The 25,749-nt window shown below is 34.7% G+C and overlaps 1 protein-coding gene across 12 annotated transcripts in view; it reads right to left on the bottom strand.

The window, feature by feature from the left end:
* EIF4G3 (eukaryotic translation initiation factor 4 gamma 3) overlaps positions 1-25,749 on the bottom strand; it is a 319,236-nt gene continuing 293,487 nt past the window's right edge. For all 12 annotated transcript variants that reach the window (XM_032495372.1, XM_032495370.1, XM_032495371.1 and 9 more), the window contains 7 exons: positions 20,995-21,120; positions 19,761-19,842; positions 16,837-16,935; positions 8,226-8,372; positions 4,012-4,093; positions 2,396-2,542; positions 1-1,018 (listed from right to left, as the gene is read on the bottom strand). In XM_032495372.1, the coding sequence (XP_032351263.1) occupies positions 837-1,018; positions 2,396-2,542; positions 4,012-4,093; positions 8,226-8,372; positions 16,837-16,935; positions 19,761-19,842; positions 20,995-21,120 (865 nt within the window). In that variant the 3' untranslated portion in view covers positions 1-836. The remainder of the gene's footprint in view (positions 1,019-2,395; positions 2,543-4,011; positions 4,094-8,225; positions 8,373-16,836; positions 16,936-19,760; positions 19,843-20,994; positions 21,121-25,749) is intronic.

Consider the following 25,749-nt stretch of genomic DNA (forward strand, 5'->3'; position numbering starts at 1 on the left):
TTTAAACTTGCAATGTTTGTCTTTATTTTGTTCTTTATATTTTGAAAGTGAAAAGAAATAGTATTGAGTCAATTTCTTTTTGTTTTTTTAAATATTTGTTCTATGTATTTACAAGCCTTAAAGTTGCTCTAAAGATTTCAAAAGTATTAAGAGTACTTTTCCCAGGGTAGCACTTTTTTTTTTTAAACAGTTCTTGGAGTTCTCTGGTCCACAGCATTTCCTTCTGTTTCAAGGTTATGTATGTTTTGATTACTATTGTGATTTTTTTATTTTCTGAAGCAAGCTGAGAGGCAGGCAGAAAGATTTGATGCCCCCCCCAAAATCTTTCTTACCTTGTTCACCCCAAACCTTCTTAAATCTGGACTAACTACTATGCTTTAAAACAAACGTGAGGTGCATCTGAAGGGGAGGGAAATTTATTTCTCTGCTTTTCTATTATACAAGTTGTTTACAGAAACTGCAAATTAAAAAATTACACTGGCATTTGCAGTCCTTAAAATAAATTAAAAGTTCTCAACTTTTTTTCGCTAAACAGATGTGTTTTTTTAAAGTATGAGTCCTCGTTTAAAAAGAAAAGATTAAAACAGAAAATATTTTCTATAAATAATACATGTATTTTGGTTTTAGTGCTCCCGCCCTCAGGTTTGAAGTTTACTTTTTCCAGTACCTTTTTCACTCCATGATCACCTTTTTTTTCTCTTTCCCCTCTCCCACTTGTGCACACGTGGGGGTTTCTGCGAGAATTGGCCTTGCTGCACTGTGATTGGCGAAGACGTGAAACTTTTTAAAAAAATACTTAAATTTTTTCTTTTGTTTCGTTTTGTGTATTTGAAGTTTTAGTTATCCTCAGACTCCTCTTCTGCTTCCCGCAGCCATGTGAAGAATGCTGTGACAGATTTCAGGGCCACACCCTTCCCATTCTGCTCTGCAGGGTCCTTGCTGCTTTCCCATTTGTAGAAGGCATCCTCAGAGATCACCTCCTCATCATATAGGCAATCAAAAAACATCCGTAGCAAATCTGCAAGGAGGTGAAAATCAACCATCAGTTTTGGGGGCATTGTAGTTGTGAGAAAAGATTGTATTTCCAAGCAATGAATGAATGCATATGAATTCTCTGGATAAGACAATTCATCATACTCCCTTGTGATAGTACAACAGCAAAACAATTTGTCTAAAGAATGGGAAAATATTAAGCAGTCTAAATTATTTCTTACTCCTATTACTGTGTTCAATTTAAACTTTTCTGATATTGCTGAGTTGTTTGTATGTAGTTCTCAACCTAAACACTTGTAAATTAAAAAAGAATTATTTTTTAACTTTCTTTTTACACTGTTTAAAATTATACAATAAAACTATATTGTTTTCAGATATTTTAGGAGGAAAGGTAGGAAGCACTTTTCTCCCTCTACTATTGTTTTCAAAATGAAAAGAATACTAATTTATATGAAAAACATGGCTGAAAACTATTTCATTCGGATTTTATCCAGTGAAATGATAGTCACTGTTTGTTGTTTTCAATGCCCAGACGATCTGGGCAATTTTAATGTTTTGCTCTCACAATGGAAACTTACCTTATATTATTGTTCAAAAAAAACAGAGATATTACAGACAGAGGGTTTTATATATTCTTTAAAAAAAATTCCTTCATTATGGGTTCTTAAAATTCATTTAAAGTCAACTCACTGATCATTCACATTAATGGAGGGAGGTAGTGGAATAAAGAATAATTGCTAATAAATATTCAGTCTAGAATGAGTCATATTAAACTTTTCTTTAGATTTACCTTTGTGATTTTTATTAGTCAAGCTAATATTTAAATCACTAACTACATGCGGCTATTTACATGTAAACTGAATAAAATTTAAAATTCAGTTCCTTAGTCACAGTAGCCAAATTAAAGTGCTTGATTGACACATGTGGCTCATAGTTACCATAATGCATGGCAGAGAAACATTTCCATCATTGCAGAGAGTCTTATTAGACAGACCCGCCCTAGAATTAGGATTAAATCTTTAATATGAACTAGTTTCTTTCTTTTTTCTTCTTCACTTATTCTATTTTTTTAAACTTTTTTTTTATTGAGTTATAGTCGCTTTACAGTGTTGTGTCAAATTCCAGTGTAGAGCACAATTTTTCAGTTATACATGAACATACATACATTCACTGTCACATTCTCTTTCACTGTGAGCCACTAGTTTTCTTGTTACCATTTTCTCATGAAAGTCAAGTACTTAAAAAATTCAAATTTATTAAAGTTATTGGTTATCTTGAGTTTTTGTTACTAGTGATTCTTCTGTTATCCACTGTTCAATCTATGAAACCATCTCTCAAGTCTTGGCCTGGATAAATCTCACCCACCGGGGTTGAGGTAACTGTAGGAAGAGGTAAAACTTACTGGCAGGTTGATCGAGTTTTACTATTGATGCTTGTAGTGCATAAAGTGCTTGCAGTTCCTTCTCTGTATCTGAGTCTAGGTACTTGAGTAAGATCGGCACTCTCTGCTTGATAACAGCAGTGTCCACTCGGAAGGTAGAACAGTCGGCTAGAGGTGACAGGAGAACTAAGCGTTACACTTAAGGCATTAACACACAGAGCCATTTTCAATTTTCAGAGTTGATAAAACACATATGACTCTGCAAGGAAAGAGGAAGCAAGGGGGTCCAAGGCAAAGATTTTGAAATCCAAAATGTTCTGGAATTTTTAATGGGATATGCTCTCTGAAATAACAAACAAAATATGGGATAGGTAGGGAAATGTATTTAAGAGTGCTGGGTTCCCTCCAGAGTAGCACACCCAATTCTTTCTCTTTAATCATAATGAAACAAGGACAGTGGTTTCATGACATTTCAAACTACAAAAGGAACATTTAAAAGGAAATTAAAGTGATAGTTCATATAAATCTTTTGAAAAGGTATAATTAGAACCATTTTATTACTAATAAGAGGATGAGGACTAACTGTGACAGTGGCAAATAACATATCTAACACATCCCGCCTTTTGCAGGAAAGGTACAATAAAAAGAGGCTGAGGAAAGCATGCCCAGTGTTTAGAAGGACACAGTTTAATTTCCTCTGTAAGTCAGCACTGGGACACAATCTTGTTTTAAAAAGCAGCTTCTATATTTTCCAACTCTGATTTTAAAACACCAAAGCCTTCTGGTTCTGTACATACTGCAAATTATTTAAAAATTTTAAATGAAGACTTTCTACTTAGCTTGTTATTTCACTCATTAAAAAACTAACATTAAAAAAAATTCATCTGACAAAAAAATCTTAAAATTCTGTAGCTATTGCTATAATGATAAAGACAGACCTGAAATTCTGAACACCTTCTGAGCTGATGAATTCTTTTTTTTCTATTTCAGTGACGTTTCAGAAATGTGGGTTTCAATCTGAGGCTAAGTGAATGGGCGATCTCATTAAATATTCTTAAAAACTATCTGTGGCTTGGAACACTTAGGGTTTCTACCAATCCCAATCCTACCCATCTATGTAATTCATAAACACTCAATAATATTGTCTTATCATTTAAAGTCAACATAAAGCAGGATAAATAACTGGTATTTTCTTTCCTCATGTATGTATTCAAATAAAATGGCTTTTCTGTTGAGATTAGCCCTTCATTGATATTACATAAGAACATTCAAACTGCTCATTATAATTCTTGAATGGAAGAAGGAGGAGGCTTTGAATGTTGGAGATGAAAAGTAAAGGAAAAGTCACATGCAGCAGAGTATAAAACAACCCAAGGAGCACGCACCAACTTCCACTGAACTGAAGAGCACAGGGCACGGAGCAGCTGCTCAGATTTGGGCTTGATGCAGGCAGAGCAGCTGTTCGTCCCCCTGCCTGAGAAAGCCAGACACTGTAGACAGAAACTGCCCTCATTTGCCCAGAAATTGAGCTTTATAGGGCAACTTTTGAAGGCAATATAAACTCTGACCCTTATCATCAATAGTTGACATACTGGAAATTTCAGATGTTAAGAGGTACCTTCAGAAATATTACTTACTTATAATAGCTGCTTTACAAACGGCTGTCATTAAAGCTCTAAGGAATGTAGGTGAACTCATCTGGCTTTCATCTAGATTAGCCTGAAATCAAAAGTAAATGAATAGTTTAAGGTACCCTTGCACATCAAAGAAATTATTTTCCCCTAAACCAGGCTTTGTCTGGGACTAAGGGCAAATGGGAACATGTTCAACTTTCTTATAAAAATTAATCTTCTGATTCACTGGAGAATATTGGGGCTACTGTCAGTTCTGTCTGAAAATGTTCTAAGTAGCAGTACTCTGTTTTCAGGGAGCTTTACTACTCGCTATCCTTTGCTCATTCAGTTATACAGTGCTGTGTACCGTATACATTCAAAGTGCAGCCATTTAAAAACATTTTAAATAAATAAGCCATGTTGAGATGATCTATTCAAATCTAAAAAGTTGAAAGAACAACTACAGCACAACTACAGAATATTTTAAAGACTACTTTTCTCTGTAGCCTGCAACTATGTTTAGATGTGCTAACGCTGCCTTTTCATCTCAGTTTTAATGTGAATTAGAGGTTAATTTCAAGCATTGCCTCAAACTTCAGGTAGTGACATAACTGCTACTCTTTTCTAAAAATGGCAAAAAAATGAATTAGAGATAAGTTAAATAGAATAAATGGACCCCAAATTTATTTTTTAGTTTATTTCTCTTAAGATCTTGTTGTTTTATCTTTTAGCTATAAAATGCTATACCAGATGACTAGAAAAAGGAAAAGAAACAGAAGTGGCCATTTTCTAGATGGATATTTCAAATATTGTTCAGAGTGTATGTTCCCTATGCCAGTGAACAGAATTAGTATTTATCTCAGTTTCTTTTAATAGATTAGCATGGTATTTTCTACTGAAAGAGTCAGCCTTAAAAAATTAGGAAAAAATTAAGGATGTCATTTTAAACTAATGTGTTGGGGGGATGGCATAGCTCAGTGGTAGAGTGTGGGCCTAGCATGCACAAGGTCCTGGGTTCAATCCCTGGTACCTCTATTTAAATAAATAAATTATAATAAATAAATAAATAAATAAACCTAATTACCACCCCCCCCCAAAAACAGCATTGAGAGAAACACCCTTAGGGAGACAGATATGTCAACAGAGATAAGCTATGGATCTGGAATAGGTAAACTAATGTGTTACTGGGAGGATGGGTATAGCTAAGTGATAGAGCATGTGCTCAGCATGCACAAGGTCCTGGGTTCAATACCTGGTACCTCCACCATAAAAAAAAAAAAAAAAAAAAAAAAGTGTAAGCTAAACTAATGTGTTATAAAGCTAAGAATATTTAGAGATTAGTTTAATGTTTATGAATTTTTTGAACTGACACAGATTAACTAGCAGCTCTATTTGTTGAATACCTAACCTCACACATCACTGGGGAGGAAATGGCAATTTCTTGAGAGCAGAGTTAAGAGTGGTTAACAAGTCAGAAGGCCAGCTCTGCAGGATACTGGCAGAGCTGAACACAGAGGGCTGTTACAGTGAGACTGTTCATTACCAATCTTTCCCACAGAACAGAAACAAGTGGTGCCACTGCTGACAGATAACGATGGGGATGGGGTGGGGCAAAAGCCATGCATAAAAGACTTCATGATGACTTATGTGTTATAGCCAGCTGCTGATATACCTCTTTTAAAAATATATAGGCTGAAGCTAAGTTTAGTCTAGCCCAAGAAATTACTTCTGCAAAATCCGAACAATTACTTTCAAAGAATAAAGGAGAGAATAAAAACACACCATTACGTTTTTGGCTCAAGAATACCTTACAAACAGATTGTAGAACTATTTCAACTGAATATCATTTGAAATCCCCAAAGGATTAGATCTCAAATGGAGTCTGAGAAAAAAATAAACAAATTAGCTAAATGTAATTAGATTATAAATACCATTTCCAAACCATCTGACTATTTCTTCCGTTTTAAAGAAACAAACTGCGTATTTCTTCTACCAAATAAAGCCAAATACTGTTATTCTAATATTCAAGAGTAGAAAAGACCTTATTAAAAGTGTCAAGAATCCTAAAGCACAAATTAAGCAAAGATGAAAACAGGCCAAGAACAAGAAGGAAAATGGGTCTGCTAATTGGAGTAAATAAGCAAAATCAGATTTACATAGTACTGGTATCAGACACGGAGCAACAAACACCTATACGCACTGTGAACTCAGTGACAATTATGTTTTTGTCTTCTTGCTCTTTTTTTTAAAGGTCATCTTTATTAGGTATAATTTATATTCAGTAAAACTTACCCTCTGTCTTCTCTTTAAAGAGAATAATTATTGGCCTGCAGTAGGCAGAGTAGATGTTAATACTTTAAAAATGAAGCCCAACATGGGTGAAGAGGTAAAAACAGCATAATTTTGCAATACATGAGAAAATAGAAGACCAAAATTGCCAAAATGATGGTGATTTATGAAAAACCATGAGGAAGGAGAATGATGTTAAATATGTAAGCACTGACCTGACTTCTAAAACATAAAAGAAGGTACCTAATGTCAATAATATATCAGAAAGCTTGATGCTGATTCTATGCTAAATTCTACAACAAACTATCATATGAATGGCTTAAAAGTCTTAGAGAGGAAAGAGATGGTTATGCTAAGACGAATAAATAAGTACATGAAAAATAAATCATGCTAAACTAACTTTTTTCCTTTTCTCATATGATTAGTATAAGGCAGCTCAGATGGATATAGCCTTAATTTCTCTGAACTTTAGCAAGGCATTTGACAAATTATCTAATCACAGATATCCCCTTGTGGGCAAGATGAAAAGGTGAACTAGACAGCAGAATGATGTGAAATAATAAACAAGTTAACAGCTGAAGTGTCCATGAGGGTGGGGTTGAGATTTGATCCTTGAAAGTATGCTGCTTTGTCTTGGCCCTCTCCTATCCATAAATTTTACCCATAATTTGGATAAGGACAAAGCTGACATGTTAATGAAATACAAAGAAGATACAAAGTGAAAAAGATGGCAAGCAAATTTTAAGACCAAATCAGAATCTAAAATTTCTCACAGACTGGAAAAAAAAAGTGTCTAATTTAAGAAGATAAACATAAACAGAAATAAATTTTTAAGTACCAGTTTGGTTCAAAAACCAAATGCACTAAGTTCAGGGTGGGAGAGACGGCTAGCCTACAGAACACAAAAGAAATAGGTACTGCAAGACTGAAAGAGCAATTTGAGCTCTGTGTGGTGAGCCTGCCAGAAGCACAAAGTTCAAAACAAAAAATGCAAAAGCACCACCTAACTCTACTGTTGGACCACATCTGGTGATCATGCTCAGTCTGCACATGTCACTTTGAGAGGGATGTTGAAAATCCAGGTTATGTTTGCATGAGAGTGACCAGACAAGGTCTGGACATCAAGATTTCAAGAAAGAATAAAAGAACCTAGAGACAGAGATATGGATATAATGACAGACTATTAAAGTTAATCAAAAGATTTCCAATTAGGTGAGAAGACAGACTTTTTATCCTACAGACATGGGGAAAAACAGATTAAAAACCAACTTATCAGAAGCTTCGTTATTTCTCAATGCCTAGAAATGGTTAAAGAAACAACACACCATTAGAAGGACTACAAATCAGGACTTACACAAGAGGGAGAGAACTAGATTAGCCCTCCATGGCTTTCTTTCAACTTGGGTAACTATATGATCCCATGAAAATGTGCACAAATAAAACACATCTACATAAATAAAAGTTACTGTGTAGAGGAATACAGTAGCAGATTAAAAACAGGCATGATCAATAGACTCCACAACACAGAAAAACAAGGTATCAAATTTTCAGAAGGGAGCATTATTATGAAAATGTAAGCCAACACATTTCTTAATAACTACATATTGCTTATTAATTTTATCCAAGATAGTATTTAAAATGTGAGATCATTTAGAAAGAAATGCAAGTTTTTGAATGGTAAAATGTTAAGGTATATCCTAAACTAATGAGAGATCCCGAAAAATAGATTATGTTTGAAATATTTTTACTTGACTTTTTAGAAGACTACAAATCTTATAAAAATGGGGAAAAAAGCGTTGAGTTTCAAGTATACATACATGTAAGACTAACAGCTAACTTCACTAAAGTTAAAAACTCCCTTTAAATGAAAGGGTAAATATGTGAATTAAGTGGATCCCACAAGAATCTTTCTTGCAGAGATATCAGGGAAGGTGACATAGTCTTTATACCTCTACCCAGTCAAAGATCTGTTCATCATTTGCTTTGTCCTCAATAATAAGTTTCTCGAGTCGCTTATATAGCTCTTCAGCAGAGAGTTCTTTTTTTGAAAGTGCTTCAGAGGAACAGGAACCATCAGACTCTATAAAGTCCAACTTCTGAAACATATAATGTTAAACATATTAATAATGATCCAATATTATTATCACCCTGAGAGGAAAACAAAGTCATGGGCTATCTCTTCTATTTCACATGGGGTCAAAATGATCAGCAGAAGCTATTTTATATTCATAGTTCTGAAAGATTTTCACTCCATTACCCTTCTAAATATTTCCCCCATTTTTTTTTTAATGTGTACCTCTGACTCTCCTCAAAAACAAACAAGCTTACCTTCCTTCCAATTCATTCTGAGCTTCAGTCTTTTCTTTTAGAGTACATGTGACATACAATATTATATTAGTTTCATGCATACAACATAGTGATTCAAGTGTATACACTTGTATACACTGTGAAATGATCACCACAATCAATCTAGTCACTATCTGTCACCATACAAAATTAATACAATATTATTGACTGTATTCTCCATGCTGTGCATTACATCCCCATGACTTCTTTATAACTGGAAGACTGTACCTCTTGATCCCCTTCACCTCTTTAAGTCCTGCCCAATCTCCTTCCCCTTGGGCAACCACCTGTTCTCTGAATCTATGGGTTTTGATTTGTCTTTCTGGATTCCACTTGTAAGTGAAATCATGCAGTATTTGTCTTTCTCTGACTTAGTTTACTTAACATAATACCCTTGGGTGCTTTCGTCTTACTCTTAGCTGTGACATAGCTCTAAGGCAGGGCAGGAGTACTAGCAAGAGTACAATACAACTCTCTCTCTGAAGCCTATGGTTTAATATCACCAAGAGTAGCTGTCAAAAACTCTATAGTTTTTGGTTTTGTTTAGTCTTTCAAGTACTTCCTGACCATTCGGAATCTAAGTGTGAGAAATGATGGCGTAACTGTTTGAAAAGATCAATAATCAAAATGTTTTTTAATTTTCAAGGATGTAAGGCAATGAGGTACGTAAGTATGCTTTGCTTTATGAAGTTTCTCTAAGCAAAAACCGTAAAAATAAAATATTAAAGATTATTAATATAAATCTTTCTCTAATAACTTCAAAGACCCTGATATATTCCTATACCCTCCTTGGATCCACAAAGAAAAAATTATCTTGAATTTTGTGGAAAAAAATTCACTCTATTGTTTTAATTGTCTTTACTACTTATATAGCATTTCTAAACAATACATTCCTATAAAGTTTCAGAAACATGATTCAATATCATAATTTTTTCTGATTCAATGTTGAGAAATACCTCAACCACCACACTTCAATGTCCATACAAAGGCACAAGATGATGGCAGTACGTTCTTTTAAGAATAGGCAATCAATTTTTCATAACCTTGAAACATCCTCCAAATTTATTCTAACACTCCAAGGTGTTATAACACCTACACAGGGAATACCTCTTTAACCCTATGCCAAACTTACATAAATAAACTGAAGGTCTGAGAGCAATGAACAAACAAGAATGAAGTCAAACATGAAGTACATTGCTCATTAATAAAATATGACATAAAACTGTGAAAATGAAAGCCTTTACCACTGCCTAAGGGGATCAGTGGTGAGCTGTAAAGTTTATGCTGGTCACTAGAGAGAAACATTTCTCAGAAACCCTGTATTTCTGTATATGTTATCTGATCTTCCTAGAACTAGAAGGCGGGTTCAAATTTATGGATCAGTTCATCACTACCTCTTGCAGAACATACTAGAGTTTTAAGAAAAAAGGCATTAAACCAACTCTTTTAGAAGAAAGCTAAAGTCTGGATATGGAAGGCCAAATTTTCTGGAACCTCATTTTCCTAATTGCTTTTTAAACATTTTATTAATAACATCATCATCCATAATTGACTGAGTACCTCTCTGTGCTCATTGCTTCTTAAAACATTTCATTTAATACCTACAAGGTAGGTATTATCAACATTCCATACGTGAGGAATCTGAGGCTTAGGGAAATAAAGTAATTTGTTTAAAGTCACATTAAGTGGTAGAAAACTGGAATCTGAATCCAGGTGTATGTGACTTCAAACCAGGATGCCGTATGTTTTCATTTCTCTCGGATATACATCTAGAAGTGCAATTGCCAGGTCTTTTGGGAATTGTATGAGAAACCATCCTTATGTTGTTATTTTCATAAATTACATCTTTATACAATGTGTGCCCATTAACATATGTTTATAATTATTATTTTATGGATTTATCTTGTAAATCACATAGTAAATAAAAGGAACAGCCACAAACCAAAGACACAGTCACACTTGCTTTTACATTTACCTATGTGGTTATCGTTACCAGTACTCTTTCTTTGTATGGCTTTGAGTTACAGTCTAGTGTCCTTTTGCTTTAGCCTGAAGACTCCCTGTAGCATTTCTTGTAGGGCAGGTCTACTGGTGACTAACTCATCTAGCTTTTACCTGGGAATGTCAGTAATTTCTTCATTTTTGAAAGAAATTTTGCCAGGTATAAAAAGGTTTTATTTTTATTCATTTATTCATTTATTTTTTATTGAAGTATAGTTAATTTACAATGTTGTGTTAGTTTCTGGTGTACAGCAAAGTGATTCCATTTTATACACACACACATACTTTTTCATATTCTTTTTCATTATGGCTTATTACAGGATATTGAATACAGTTCCCTGCACTATACAGTAGGACCTTGCTGTTTATTACATATATAGTAATTTGTATTTGCATGTACCTTTTTGAATTAAGTTTTCTCCAGATATATGCCCAGGAGTGGGATTGCTGGATCATATAGTAACTCTTATTTTCAGTTGTTTTAAAGGAACTTCCATAATGTTCTCAACAGTGGCTTCACAAATTTACATTCCCACCAATGGTGTAAGAGGATTCCCTTTTCTACAACCTCTACAGCATTTATTATCTGTAGACTTTTTAATGATGGCCATTCTGACCGGTGTGAAGTGATACCTCACTGTAGTTCTGATTTGCATTTCTCTAATAATTAGCGAAGTTGAACATCTTTTCAGGTGCCTAATGGCCATGTTTGTCTTCTTTAGAGAAATATCTATTTAGATCTTCTGTCCATTTTTTGATTGGTTTTTTTTTTTTTTTTTTTTTTTGGTTATTGAGTTGTATGAGCTGTTTGTATATTTTGGAAATTGAGTCCTCCTTGCTGGCTGAAACTTTTGCAAATATTTTTTCCCAGCCCGTAGGTTGTCTTTTTGTTTTGTTTATGGTTTCCTTTGCTGTGCAAAGGCTCTTAAGTTCCATTAGGGCCTGTTTGTCAGATATAAACAGTTTTTAAATGTCCGTACTTTAACGATATCACTCCAGTGTGTTTTCAACCATCATTTCTTCAAATCATTTTTTCCTGCCCCTTTCTCTCTTCCACTTATGGGACTCCATTATGTATATACTCATATGCTCAATGGTATTCCCTAGGTCCTTGCGCTCTGTTCATTTTTCTTGATTCTTTTTTCTTTCTGCTCCTCAAACTGAGCAGTTTCTTCTTTCAAAGCCTCTTTATATGTTAACTGGATTAATTTTTCAGTATCTATTATTATAATTTAAAGTTTCCTTTAAAAATAACTAACTATAGGGAATTTTTATTAAAAATTCAGTTGTACTCAGTTTCACATAATACTGGAAATTTCATTAACAAAACAATAAAAGAGCGTAACTGTATTGAAGATGGAGTTTCACTGCAGCAAATTAATGCTGAATCAGTGATTCCTGACTAAGGAATTTCAACTGCGCTTTTTTCAAATTTGCTGATTGATTCTTCTGCCTGCTCAAATCTGTTAACTCTAGTTATTTTTTCACTTCAGCCATTGTAACTTCTCAGTTTCAGAATCTCTATTTGCTCCTGTTTATAATTTCTGCCTGTTTACTGAGATTCTCAACTTGTTCATTAGTCATTCTGACTTTCTGAAGTTCTTCATCCATGGTTTTCTTTAGCAATTTGAGCATATTTAAGAGAGTTAAATTCTTTGTCTAGTATGTCCAATGTTTGGGCTTCCTCAGGGATGCTTTCTGTCAGCTTCTTTTTTTCCTGTGAGTGAGCTGTATTTTCCTGTTATATTTATGCTTTATAACTTTTAATTGAAAACTGCACAGTGTAATGTGGTAAGTCTGGGCATCAGATTCTCTCCCTTCCCCAGGAACTGCTGATGTTGCAGTCATCAGTTTGTTTACTGACTTTAGACAAGGACTACATTCTTCCTGTGTATCATCACTGAAGTCTCTGATCCACTATGTCTGCAGTCAGTCAGTGACCTTTTAGAGATTTCAGTGAAAGCCTGGATTCAAGAAAAAAAGAGAGGGGCATGGGAAAGACACAAATGTGCTCTGTTTAAGTCCTTTGACAGGCCCCATCCAAGAAGCTGCTTCAGAGTGAGGAGACAAAACTACAGCAAAGTCCTGCACTGAACCCTCAGTAAACTACCAGGCAGATGAAAAGACACAACATCAATCTTTGGAGAACACGGTCTTTATTGCTCAACCTGGTGCCAGAAAAAAGGTGCTGCTGTCTCATCAGCTGTCTGCCACAGGGCTGGCAGCTTTCTATGCAAAATGCCAAAATCCCTGACATTTACCATGCTCTTTTTTCATCAAGCAATCTCCTGGTGTTGGTAGTGCATGTGCTTGACTAGACTGCATAATTCCAAAATAGTTGATTCCCAACAGATCTCCCCAGCTCAATAGCTGTTTCAGTAGAGGGATTAATTCTGGAGTTTCTCACTCCACCCTCTTTCCCACAACATCCACATGTTGATTTTTTTTAAACATTTTTTGTTGTTGAGTTATACTCATTTTACAATGTTGTGTCAAATTCCAGTGTAGAGCACAATTTTTCAGTTATACATGAACATATATATATTCATTGTCACATTTTTTTCACTGTGAGCTACCACAAGATCTTGTATATATTTCCCTGTGCTATACAGTATTATCTTGTTTATCTATTACACATTTTGAAATCCTAGTCTGTCCCTTCCCACCCCCCGCCCGCCTGGCAACCACAAATTTGTATTCTATGTCTGTGAGTCTGTTTCTGTTTTGTATTATTTAGTTAATTAATTAATTTTTTAGATTCCACATATGAGTGATCTCATATGGTATTTTTCTTTCTCTTTCTGGCTTACTTCACTTAGAATGACATTCTCCAGAAACATCCATGTTGCTGCAAATGGCGTGATGTTGTCGGTTTTTATCACTGAATAGTATTCCATTGTATAAATATACCACATCTTCTTTATCCAGTCATCTGTCGATGGACATTTAGGCTGTTTCCATATCTTGACTATTGTAAATAGTGCTGCTATGAACATTGGGGTGCAGGTGCTATTTTGAAGTAAGGTTCCTTCTCCCTAAAGTGAGTCTCTTGTATGAGCATATTGAAGGTTCTTGCTTTATTATCCAGTCTGCCACTCTACATCTTTTGACTGGAGCATTTAGTCCATTAACATTTACAGTAATTAGTGATAGATATGTGTTTATTGCCATTTTGAACTTATTTTTGCAGTTGATTTGGTATTTCCTCTTTGTTCTTTTCTTCTTCCTTTGGTGGTTTAGTAATTTTCCTTTGTATTATCTTGGTGTTTATTTAGTTTTTGTGACTCATTTGTAAGATTTTGGCTTGTGGCTACCCTTTTTTGTAAGTCTATTAACCCATTACTATAACTGTTTGTATTAAACAGATAGTAATATAATCTCAAACCCATCCTATGGAGAACAAAAAATTTAAAAAAGAAAAAAAAAATACTCTGTATTTCCTTGCTTCCCTCTCCCATTCTTAATGATTTAGATGTCTTCTTTCACAATTTTGTGTTTATTCTACTTGGAATTCATGATATTTATCATCTTTCCAGTTATGAGTTTCTCATTTTTGTAGCATCCTGCTTCTTTTCTATTTAGAGTAGACTTGATTTTTTAAAAACGTAAATTAACCTTACATTCCTGTGATAAAACCCACTTGGTTATGTATTATTCTTTTAATATATTTTGAATTTGGTCTGCAAAAACTTTGTTGAGAAAAATTTCTGTTAATTAGGAATACTGTAGTCTATAGTTTTCTTTTCTTGAAATGTCTATCTGGTTTTGTTACCAAACTAATGCTAGTCTCACAGAATGAGTTGGAAAACAATCCCTCCTGTTCAGTGTTTAAAAGAACTGATGTAGAATTCTTTGCAGATTGGCATTATTTCTTCTTTAAATGTTTGGTAGAATTTACGAGCGAACTCATTGGAGCCTGGAGTTTTCTTTGTGGGGATGTTTTTATCCACTTCAACTTCTTTAAAAGATACTTAGGCTTATTTATTCTTCTTGAGTCAGCTCCAGTAGTTTGTGTCTTTCATGAAATTTGTTCATTTCAACTAAGTTGATGTGTTTGTTGGTATAAAGATTATTCATAAAATTATCTTACCTGTTATTATGTGTAGAATCTGTACAATGTCATCTTTCTCATTCTTTTTATTAGAAATTTATAACTTCTTTTTTTCATTTTTCCTGATTAGTCTGGCTAGAGGTTTATCAATTTTATCTTCTCAAAGAACCAACTTTCGACTTCAATGACTTTTCTCTATTTTGTTCTGTTTCACTGTTATTTCCTTTTTTTCATTTACATGGAATTTTATTTGCTCTTCTTTTTCTAATCTTGTAAGCTTGAAGGTGAAGTCACTGATGTGTGACCCTACTTCTTTTCTACATAGAACTGTTCAGTGCTAAAAATTTACTTGAAGTACTGCTTTAGTTGCATCCCATAAATTTTGATGTGTTTTCATTGTCATTCAGTTGAAAACAGTTTTTTTTAAACTATCTTTTCAATTTGTTTGACTCATTAATTATTTAGAAGTAAGTTTCTAAATACATGTTGCTCTTATTCTTAAAGGTTAGTTTATCTGGAAGTCATTTCTAGATTAACTGCTATTTTCTCAGCACTTTAAGATTATTCTACCATCTTTCATTGCTATCTTTGTATACTTTGGTAACAATTGGCTTTCATCGTTGCTACTGCGAAGTCTGTTTCTCCTGTAGGTAATGTGCTGCTTTCCGTCTACTTTAAAATATTTTTTTTTTTTTTGGTCTTTGATAGTATGCAGTTTCACTAAAATATAATTATCCTATGTGGTATACATGTACTTTAAATATAGATTCATATATATATTTTTTAATTCTGGAAAAGTCTCAGCCACAGTTTCTTCAAATACTGTCTCTTTTTCATTCACTCTATTTTTCCCCTTGGGAGACTAATTAGACATGCTAGACTCCCATTCTATCCTCTAAATTTCATAATATCTCTTAGTATTCCACCTAGTTTCTCTTTCCTCTCTTTTCAATCTCTGCTCAGTCATTTTGACTAGTCTCTTCATGTTTGTTCATTTAAAAAAGTGTTATTCTATATTCTGGGTGATAATTCCATTATCTCAAGCCTGTGGAGTCTAAATCTTGCATTTATTGTCTGCTTACTCTCTCATGATTAATATGTTACATGAATTCTAAGTGTTAACTCCTGTATTTAGATAATGTTAATTTGTAGAAAATAAGAGGTAAATTGAGGATGTTTTCTCCAAAGAGCATTTTGGTTTGCTGCCTCTTGGAGCCAGGGTAATACTGAACTAGGACCATTTCAACTTCTTCCAAGATCTCTGGCAGCACTTACAATGGTACTGGACAATATCCCCTACATGTGTGCCTACTGCTCAGAGTTCAGATTTCATCTTTTTTCTCTCATTATTCTTTTTGTTACTTGGAAATTTCTTCCACTTTCTATGAGCCCAGCCATGCAGTATAAATTATGCCTTATGTAGGTTCTCATTATTGTGACAAGAATGCTCTCCAGTGTATCTAGACTACAACCAAAAGGAAGCTATAGTTCATAGTTAACCTAATGTTTTATCCAGCTTAAAATATACTTACTTTACAGATCGCTTTATTTTCTTTTTACTTAAGAGTGATTTTCTTCTTATTGCTGATTTTGTTGGCTGTCTTAGCTTTAATTTTCCTCAGGATTTTGATATGCAGGGTCATTTTGAGAGGGTGTTGTTTGTTTTCTCTGTCACTTTAGCTAAGGTTCTGACTGTAAGACTGTATCTACTTCTTTGTACTTACTTATCTATTGTGCTCCCAGTCAGTGTCATGCAGTAAGCCCGTCTCCAACCTCCTTCCTTATAAGGGGCATTCTAGTCCCCACTACTGCAGAGAAATAACTTCTGGCTATCTCTGTTTTCAGATCCAGAGCTCAGAAGACTTGCAGCTTTAGCTCTATTACCCCTGCTTTATTTATCAATTTCATTTCTGGTTCATGGAGATATGTAGCTTGTTCTTAAGTGGGGTTAAGTCCTTAAAATTAAAAAAAAAATTTTTTTTCTATCATCTAGTGAATGCATAGTTCAAGTGGCCTTACAGTATGGATTTGAAATGACATCTTAAGCATGATTCCTATTTTGGTCTAATTTTAACAACTGGAATACTAAAAAATTACCTTTACTTCCTCTAAGTAACAAACCAACTGCTATCAAAGGAAGCATAAGCCTTGCTCTTACTCACCTGCTCCGAGAGAAAATTATGTACATCTTCCCCTTCTGGTAAAAAGTCCTTCCAGCTGAGGTCAGCCTCCCTCCATAAGGCTCCTACTTTCTTATGGCTCTAAAACAGAGATAAGTCCAATCCATTTACTTTTACATTGGAAGGAGAAAAAAAAAAAGCCTTGCTTGAAGTCAATAGTGCAGAACTGTGAAGACTGAAAAACCAAAACTATTCTTTGTTGATATGAAGTTAATTTCTTAAGACCCCCTTAGCTTTCAAACTGAGATGTCTGGATATACATACATGTAGTAGTAAAACGTTCAATAGCTTAAGGTTCAATAATTTATTTTACCAGATGACTAATCTGAGGATCTGAAAACTGGTTGTTTGGGGTTTTTGAGTATAATCATGTAATGAGTCCAATGCAGAGCTTATAAATTCAACACCGTCTCTTATCCTGGACAGTGCTATATGTACCTGCTATTAAAGCCATTCAGTAAGCCTCCCGAGAATCCCTCTTCATGTCAGATCATGATTATGCTATCTAACATGAGAATGACTAAGGAGGAAGTTTTTGCCCCTAAACCAGGAATGACAATTATTTCAAGAGCAAGAAGCTCAAGGTTGAGCCCAAGAAGAGCTGTTGTCAGCTTTCCAGATGACGAGGTGCAAGTCCACTGCCTGAACAAAGTCACAGTGATAAAGAAAATTTTTTAAAACAAAATTCTCATAGAACATAAACTCTGGAATGAGCCTGAGTTTAAATCTTGGCTCTGCCGAGCTATCAGCTACACCTTAGCCAAGTAGTCTATGAAATAACTAGTACATATTCCTTAAATGACACTTGCAGCCTCAAAGCCTAAAATTTTCTACAAATACAAGTTAACAAGAAATTGAATTTGAAGGACTAGAATCAAGTAAGTAGGAGAGGAGAGGAAAACTTTGGATTTACAAATTAGGGTTCAATAAAATCTTTAGTGCCATCAAGCAAGGAGTATTAATAACAAATAGACAATCAACTAGAACTAGAGACAAGGCTATTTAGTATACCTATCTATAACTATCCCACAAATGTGACACAGCAGGACTTCTAGATAGTTATGTGCTATAGCTATTAGAACAAAAGAGAAAGCAATTTACTATGAACCGATGACATTTATGATATATATATATATACCCTTTTTCAGATTATTTCCCACTTTAGGTTATTACAAGATCTTATATATAGTTCCCTGTGCTATCCAGTAGGTCCTTGTTGTGTATCTTATATATAGTAGTGTATATCTGTTAATCACAGACTCTTAGTTTATCCTCCCCCCTAACCTTTCCCTTTTGTTAACCATAAATTTGTTTTCTATGTCTGTGAGTCTGTTTCTGTTTTGTAAAGAAGTTCATTTGTATCATTTTTCTTAGATGCTGCATATAAGTGATATATGGTATCTGTCTTTCTCTGTCTGATTTACTTCACTTAGTATAATATCTAGGTCCATCCATGTTGCTGCAAATGGTATTACTTCATTCTTTTTTAAGGCTGAGTAGTACTCCATTGTGTATATATACCACCTCTTCTTTATCCATTTATCTGTTGATGGATATTTGAGTTGCCTTCACGTCTTGGCTACTGTAAATAGTACTGCTATGATCACTGGGGTGCAACTATCTTTTTAAATTCGAGTTTTCATCTTTTCCCTTTGCTTTCCCTTTTGTTTTAATTGCTATAGAACATAATTATCCAAAAAAATTTTTAAGTGTTATATGTACATTAATTCATGTCACCTTCATTGCCTTTCATTTGTTAGAGTTAATCTATCATCTCTCTAGCAGTGTCTACTAGGCCCCCAAATCTGTGTTAGTTTTCTATTTCTGTGTAACAGGTTACCATAAACCTAGTGACTTAAAATGACACCCATTTTTGGAACTAAAAAGAGGTGATGGTTGCATAATATTGTAAATTTTAAAAAAGTACTTCTGCAGACTCAGAGGGAGAAACAATATGCTGAATTTTTTTCTAGTGGGGAGGTAATGGGTTTATTTATTATTACATATTTTTTTAAAAGAGGCACTGGGGATTTAACCTAGAACCTTTGTGCACACTAAGCATGCGCTCTACCACTTGAGCTATATCCTCCCCCTATTAATCAATGCCTACAAAACAATGAAATCGGTTGTCCCAATATCTTTGCCTCTGGTTTGAATAAGTCAGAAATCACTCCAGAATTTTCACATGTGAGTTGTTCTGTTTTGATGTTTCTCACCCTAGGAGTTACATCTCCTCTGTGATGCTACACCACTTTCCCAAACCTCCTACACCTCTAATACAGCACTGACATACTCTTTTGAAACCCCTGGTCGTCTATACATATCTGTCTCCCTCTTCAGTCTATAAATTCTTTGAAGGCTTAGTTATCTTTGTAGACTCAGATCCTAGCATAGGGCTTTGCAGAGAATTATGCAGTATTTATTAAACTAAAATAATGTAACTTTAAGATAGAAATTCACAATCCTGCAGAATCACCACCTGTTTCAAAACAGATTACCTAGCCTGTGATCCAAAAATAATAAAATTAATCATTTTATGAATCCTATCTTTCTCTGAGAGCAGTTTTAATTAAAATCTATTAAAAAGTATAAATAATAAAGCCATTCTGTTTCAAGAGAAGATAAAATCCCTAGCCAGAAATAAAACACATCTTGAGATTCTTTAGAATTATACCAGATCTAGTTGAGATTAGATAATTCTTTCCAAAATTACTAGGAAACAGAAGGACAAATATACCTCTGGAAAAAACCAGACTGAACAAGAGACTTCACTCTTTTTACCCAAATACTAAAAGTTAACAAAATTACTTGCACAGTGATACCTAAGCTTTTCACAGATAACCCAAGATCAAAATCACTACACTTCCTAATATGTTGCTAAGTCTGAAACTCAGTTTAACACTCACCATTTGTTTGCATAGAAGGTGCAATATTTCAGAAAGCAAGACTCCAGCTCTTCCAACAGGAAGCAGAGGTTTGCTAAATTCTCTGTAAAAGACAGGAGTAGTGAGTAAGTACCTCTGAAATAATTCTCTGTTGTAGAACAGGAGGCAACGAATATGTGCCAGGATAATATTGTGCAACCTCAATAATACTGGGGAGCCAGAGCTATCCAGAATATGCTCTCAGTAATAATTTTCAGCAGAAATAGTTCAGACACTTAAGAATTCCTGGATTTTTCCTTTTTCTTTAACAGCTTCAGTGACGGGAGCAATGCAAAGACCAGTCTCACTCAATAATCTGGTAATTTATATAAGCTCCACTTTAAGCTGAGAGGAGAGAAGCACCTTAGGTAACGGGAAGCTGTGAAACTTAGTTATGAATTGTTCTTAAGAGAGGAAGATTTTCTTAAGAATATGGATGAAAGAGTAAGAAATCAATTTTTTCATAGTCCAAATCACTATTACCCAAACTGTGTTCCACAGGATATCAATAATTATTCCTCAAAAAAGGATTCTACGGTCAATTTAAGTGAAGCAATGCTGAATTAAACAAAGCTAAACTGTTTTTATTTGTTGTTTTGTTTTACCATAGGATTCTCATATTCTTTAATTTGCTATGACACATTTTATTAATCTCAAAGAAAAGGGACATAATAGTATGCAGAGTTACACTATGTGAACAGTTTTGGGGGAAACAATAATGTTTTGAAGGAGACTTTGGGAAATACTAGTCTATACAATGTAACAACAATTTCCTACTCAAGTCCAATCCTAGGAATGCCTAAGATCTCAGTTTCCTTTCATAACAACCAGAGCACATACTACACAGGTGCCACAGTCTGACAAGTTACTATATGGAAATACAACTTCTTACCACATTGGAACAATGACAGACAGACACAGAAGTCAGATTAACATTATGCTTCCAGGAGCAATCACCTTCTAGTTACATGATTCTGGAGCCACATCTATAGTCACTGCTAACCTTAATGGACCACAGGACTATTATATCGCCATCATCTCTCCAATATAGTAAAATATAACATTTTTGTACTGAAATCAAAAGTCTTAAAGAGCCACAGGCTGTGTCCCAGAGTCTCCAAAGGCACTAAAGAAAGAGCACTACACTAAAAAGCCAGCTGGTAAGTTTTGTGTCAGTTTAACTACATACACATCAAGAGAAACCAGAACAACTTACGTGATAAGTTCTCTCATGGAGATTCCGCCTTCTTTTAACATGGGGGTCACCAGTTCAGCAAGGTACAACCAAATATGAGGAATATCAATGGCCATGTCATCTGCCAATTCCAATGTTTCTGAAAAACTAAAAAAGAACAGGAAAATAATTCACATGCAAATATAATTCAAAACAAACAAAGAGACCAAAAATCAGTCAGTCAACAAATACCTATTAAACAGCTGCTATGTTAGGTACTGTTCTAGGCATAAAGTAAACAAGTTCTTGCTCTCAAAGAGATTATGTTAGTGCAGGGCGAAAAAGAAAACAAACAAAAGCATATTTGCAGATGGGGCTCATACTCTGAAGAACATGACCTATGGTGCTAGGATATCCCTAGACGGTAATCAGAAAATACCTCTGTATGAAGTGACATTTGAAAGACTTCAGTGATGAAAATGAGGCAATTATGGGAAGTTCTAGGGTAACAAGCTATTCAATTCTACCCCACACTATAAAGAGGTCACCACTCACATCCTCTGAATCAGTCAGAAGCACTGACTAAAAACTTAGTGTAATGCAGACCAGATACAAACAGAAGAAAAGACAAAAAAATCCTTGTCACTGAGGAGCTTACAAGGGGGAAAAACTCGATGAATACAAAAGAGCCTGTCAACATTACTATATAACATCATTATCATGACATGTTACAAACTATTCAACCTCTAAAGAAAAGCTAATGGTTTCAGGCTTACATGCTATGAAATATTTCTCAATGTGAAGTAAAATAAATGGGATTTTAGTGGGGAGGGTGTAGCTCAAGTGGTAGAGTACATGCATAGTATGCACAAGGTCCTGGGTTCAACCCTCAGTACCTCTTCCAAATATAAATAAATAAATAAATAAACCTAATTACCTCTCTTTCATAAAACAAATAAACAAACAAAAAATGGGATTTTAAATATAAAATTCAGCAAAGTCAAATACAAAATTATCACCATAGTCTTGTTTACGCTGAAATACATAGCTATTCATTTACAAGTATAAGAACATAACTCAACACTGTGTTACTTATTCCCATATAAAGCATATTAAAAGGTACAAAAAGAAAAGTGAATTTAACTACAGGAGACATATACATAATTACAAGGATATACAAGTCATCAGAAGGAAACGGTGAATGAATGAAGGGGTCAAGGACAGGTGGTATTAGTCTACATTTCCTTTTGGATCTCTGCATACATAAAATGTGTGCTTTTTCACTGCAGTTCCAGTTTCCTGCCAGAGTGTGCTACTCTTTTTACCTACGTCAGAGGCCTACACATCACTAAAATTTTTGATTTAAGAAGAGGTACCACTACAAGGTAGGGTCACTTTTTTGAAAGTGCCATTTCAAAACAGTTTGCAGCTTAGCCACATTATCTAACTCTGGGCTTCATGAATCCTTAATGCCAACTTTGTCACCTCACAGCTTGCAATTACTTGACATCTATTTGCTATACAACAGATTCTTGACAGTTCTCTCATGTGCACTTTCAGCTCAGTTAATGTGCCAATGATGGAACATAATCTGGCTGAACTCCAGGATTTCTGGGTTAATTACCTATAATGCTTATTCACATTCCAGGGGTTAGTAGCATAGATTATTAAACTGTTTAAGGAGCCCATGAGACTACCCTAGCCATCCTGGTCTTGCAGCAGTATACTGTTATTTTCATCTCATATTACAACTAAAAGATACCCATGTTCTTGCCCCAGCTTTCAACTTCCTGACAGGTCAGTTTATCATGGTCAGAGCATACAGAACACAATCACTGATCAAATCCATAGTGCTGATTTAAAACACACTGTTTGGCTGAACATAGGATATCTGCAGAACAACCCTGTAAGAGAGTGATTTCTTTCAGGTTTATAGTTCCTAAATCCTTCGTATGATTAAAAAAAATCCTAGATGTGCAGGCACTGCTAGATACGTCTTTGGACTACTACTTAGCCTACAACAATGCCTTGTATAGTATACATTTCTGCTGGCTGAATAAATGAAATAGAGCTATATCATACATTGCTTCTTGGTGTGGAGGGACCACTACACTCACAAACTGCAGTTTGGTGAAGTCCACAAGTGGGACTTTAAGCATTCTTCCTCTTCATTTCAACTGCAGGAACTCTACTTTCATTTATTATATATATTGAGTTCCTGTCTAACATGTAATTAAAGGAAGTAATAAACTGTTAAAAGTTAGAAATTTTTTAAAAATTCAGTAAAGTTCTCATCAGAAATCTGCTAAAAAGACAAAATAATCTACCACAATCGGAAATTATATTATCAGCAGCGTCTTCTACAATTTGCACTATTATAAGTTAATAAAAATATAAATCTTACTGTAGATAAAGAAAGAAAAGATAGTGAAGACATCTCAAAATCAGACTGGTCATGTATTATTATGACTGATCATGTATTATTATGACTGATCATAAGAGAATCTGACAACAGGTAAAAGGAACGAATAAATAAAAAGAAGATGAAAAGCCTTCTTATTCTCCAGTATCATCTTCAAAGGAATACTACAAAAAAGACTATTTAAGCTAAATCTTATCTATGCGAGCAAAAGGGGTCTTCACTTGTTAACTAGCATTTCTACAATTTTACATAAAAAACTTAGTCTGCTTGTCCGCATCAGCTCTGAAAAGTATCTTTTTATCAATGTGGAATTGCCTTAAGTGGCAATAAAAGTTCCAAAAAAGTGGTCAAGGAAGAGGTAAGAATTTCCTGTCCAACAAGCACCTTCCAAAGTGAAATACTAATATATCAAGATTCCTAAAGGGCACATATTTTATGTCTATTGTCAGCCCTCATTTTTACAAGTGAAAGTCATCCTGTTTTATATTTATTACACTTTCAAAGAGATTTCAATTCTGTGGTGAATAGTGAACTCAACTACCTTTACTAGACAATTTTTAAAAAGAAGCCTTCTGAAGCCATGCTATAAAATGACTGTACCACACTATTTGAAATGTATCTACCCGGACAATAATGCATCCACCTGTCTATTTAATTTGCATCATAAATATTTAAATTCAAGTTCTAAAAATTCCAAGAAGATGGCTTGATGTTGTGGATGTACGTCTTACATTCAGCTCAGAGGTGATATGCTGATGTAACATCTTCTAAGGAAAATTCCAAAAGATCTAAGCTTTATTTATAAACAACCTGACACAATGAGTTTATTTGAAACTTCTGTCTAGTCTACCCCACTATTTAAGTAGTAGTGTATGGTTTGAAAGGAACTGTAGGAGAAATAGCAAATTCATAGTTGGCTGACCAGGGCCCAGTAACTTGGAAGTCTTGTACTTTGTTTTCCAGAATCATCACTGGCTTGGGGAGCTAGGCAGAAACAGCTGTAATGACTGCTCAGAAGTTGGCATCTAAACAGTATCAGCATCCAAGGAAGCTGACCTTAGATGCTCCCCTACAATGCTACATAAGGACAGAGATCTTCAGATGCTTGAACTAGGGAGACAAAAGACAGGACATTTCCATGGCTCCAATGAAATGGCCTCTCTGGACAATACGAACTATTTATAAGTTAGGCTTCAGAAATAATTGGGAAACTATGATCTACCTGCAAGAAGGTTCTTGGTGGATAGTAACACGGGGCTATCACTTTATTTCCATCTTAAGAAAAAAGTTGCCAGGCCTCTCCATTTAGGAAGAAATAGGGGTTTTGATAGGGCTCTTGGTCTAAGAATGGCCTGGTTAGGTCTAACTAAATATCAAAAGCTAGGCCTGGAGTCACTGTATTAGAGCTGCAGAAGGAAATAGGGATAGAGAAAGATGAAGTAGTTACTGGGACACAGAAGTGTTATCTCATTTTTGGTCTAAAAGGTTGTGGTTGTGGTAGTATTGCCAGCAGCAGCACCACTACCAATGAAAGTGTGACGCCATGTCTAGATATGACATATTTTCCTCAGGGAATCCCATGAAGGGAAATGAAAACGTCTGTGAGATAGCTTAGAAACCAAGCTAGCACCTCATGAGTCCAATTAAGGTCAATGGATCTAGAACACACTTCTAGGGGGCTTTCCAGATATGAATCAACTTCTGAGTATAGTATGAAGATAGACAGAATCTCATAAATAGTAATCCAGCATTCTCATTTCCAAAATTTTCTGGTGAATATATCATATCAGGGTAAAAAGCAAATATTTATAAATTAATAGTTACTACTGAAACTATAGCTTCAATTTGGCTACGGGCAGACCTCAATTTGTGGGGATGTAGATACCCTCATTTGCTATTATTATTTTACACTGGCTTGTTACTGGAGTGAATCACAGATTTCTCTTTTAAAACTGAGAAAACATCTTGGCCTTGAAGACCAACAACCACAGCAACTTTTGCCAAAGTTTCTTACTAAGTTAACTGCGTCAGATGGCCTTAATCTAGTCAAGTCACTGAATTCGAGAGAAATCTAGCTTATTGCTGAAAGATGACTTTTAATGATCCTAGGAATAAGTGGTATATATTTTTTGGAACCTTGAGGACAATGTCATCATTCCTCACAAAATCAAGTGAGTAATTATTCCTAAGTACATTCAACCTTAGTATTTAATGGTTACACTATTCTAACGGGTTGGCTATATCTGAAAGATATATAGTGGCATTTCATCACGTGTGTACTTATAAGAACACAATATGAGCTTGGCAAAAAAAATTTACAATGAGAAAAATAAATAGTGCAGAATTCTAACTGCCATCCCACTCAATGAGCGCAT

The sequence above is a fragment of the Camelus ferus genome, chromosome 13, assembly GCF_009834535.1.
Source record: "Camelus ferus isolate YT-003-E chromosome 13, BCGSAC_Cfer_1.0, whole genome shotgun sequence".
NCBI lineage: Eukaryota > Metazoa > Chordata > Mammalia > Artiodactyla > Camelidae > Camelus > Camelus ferus.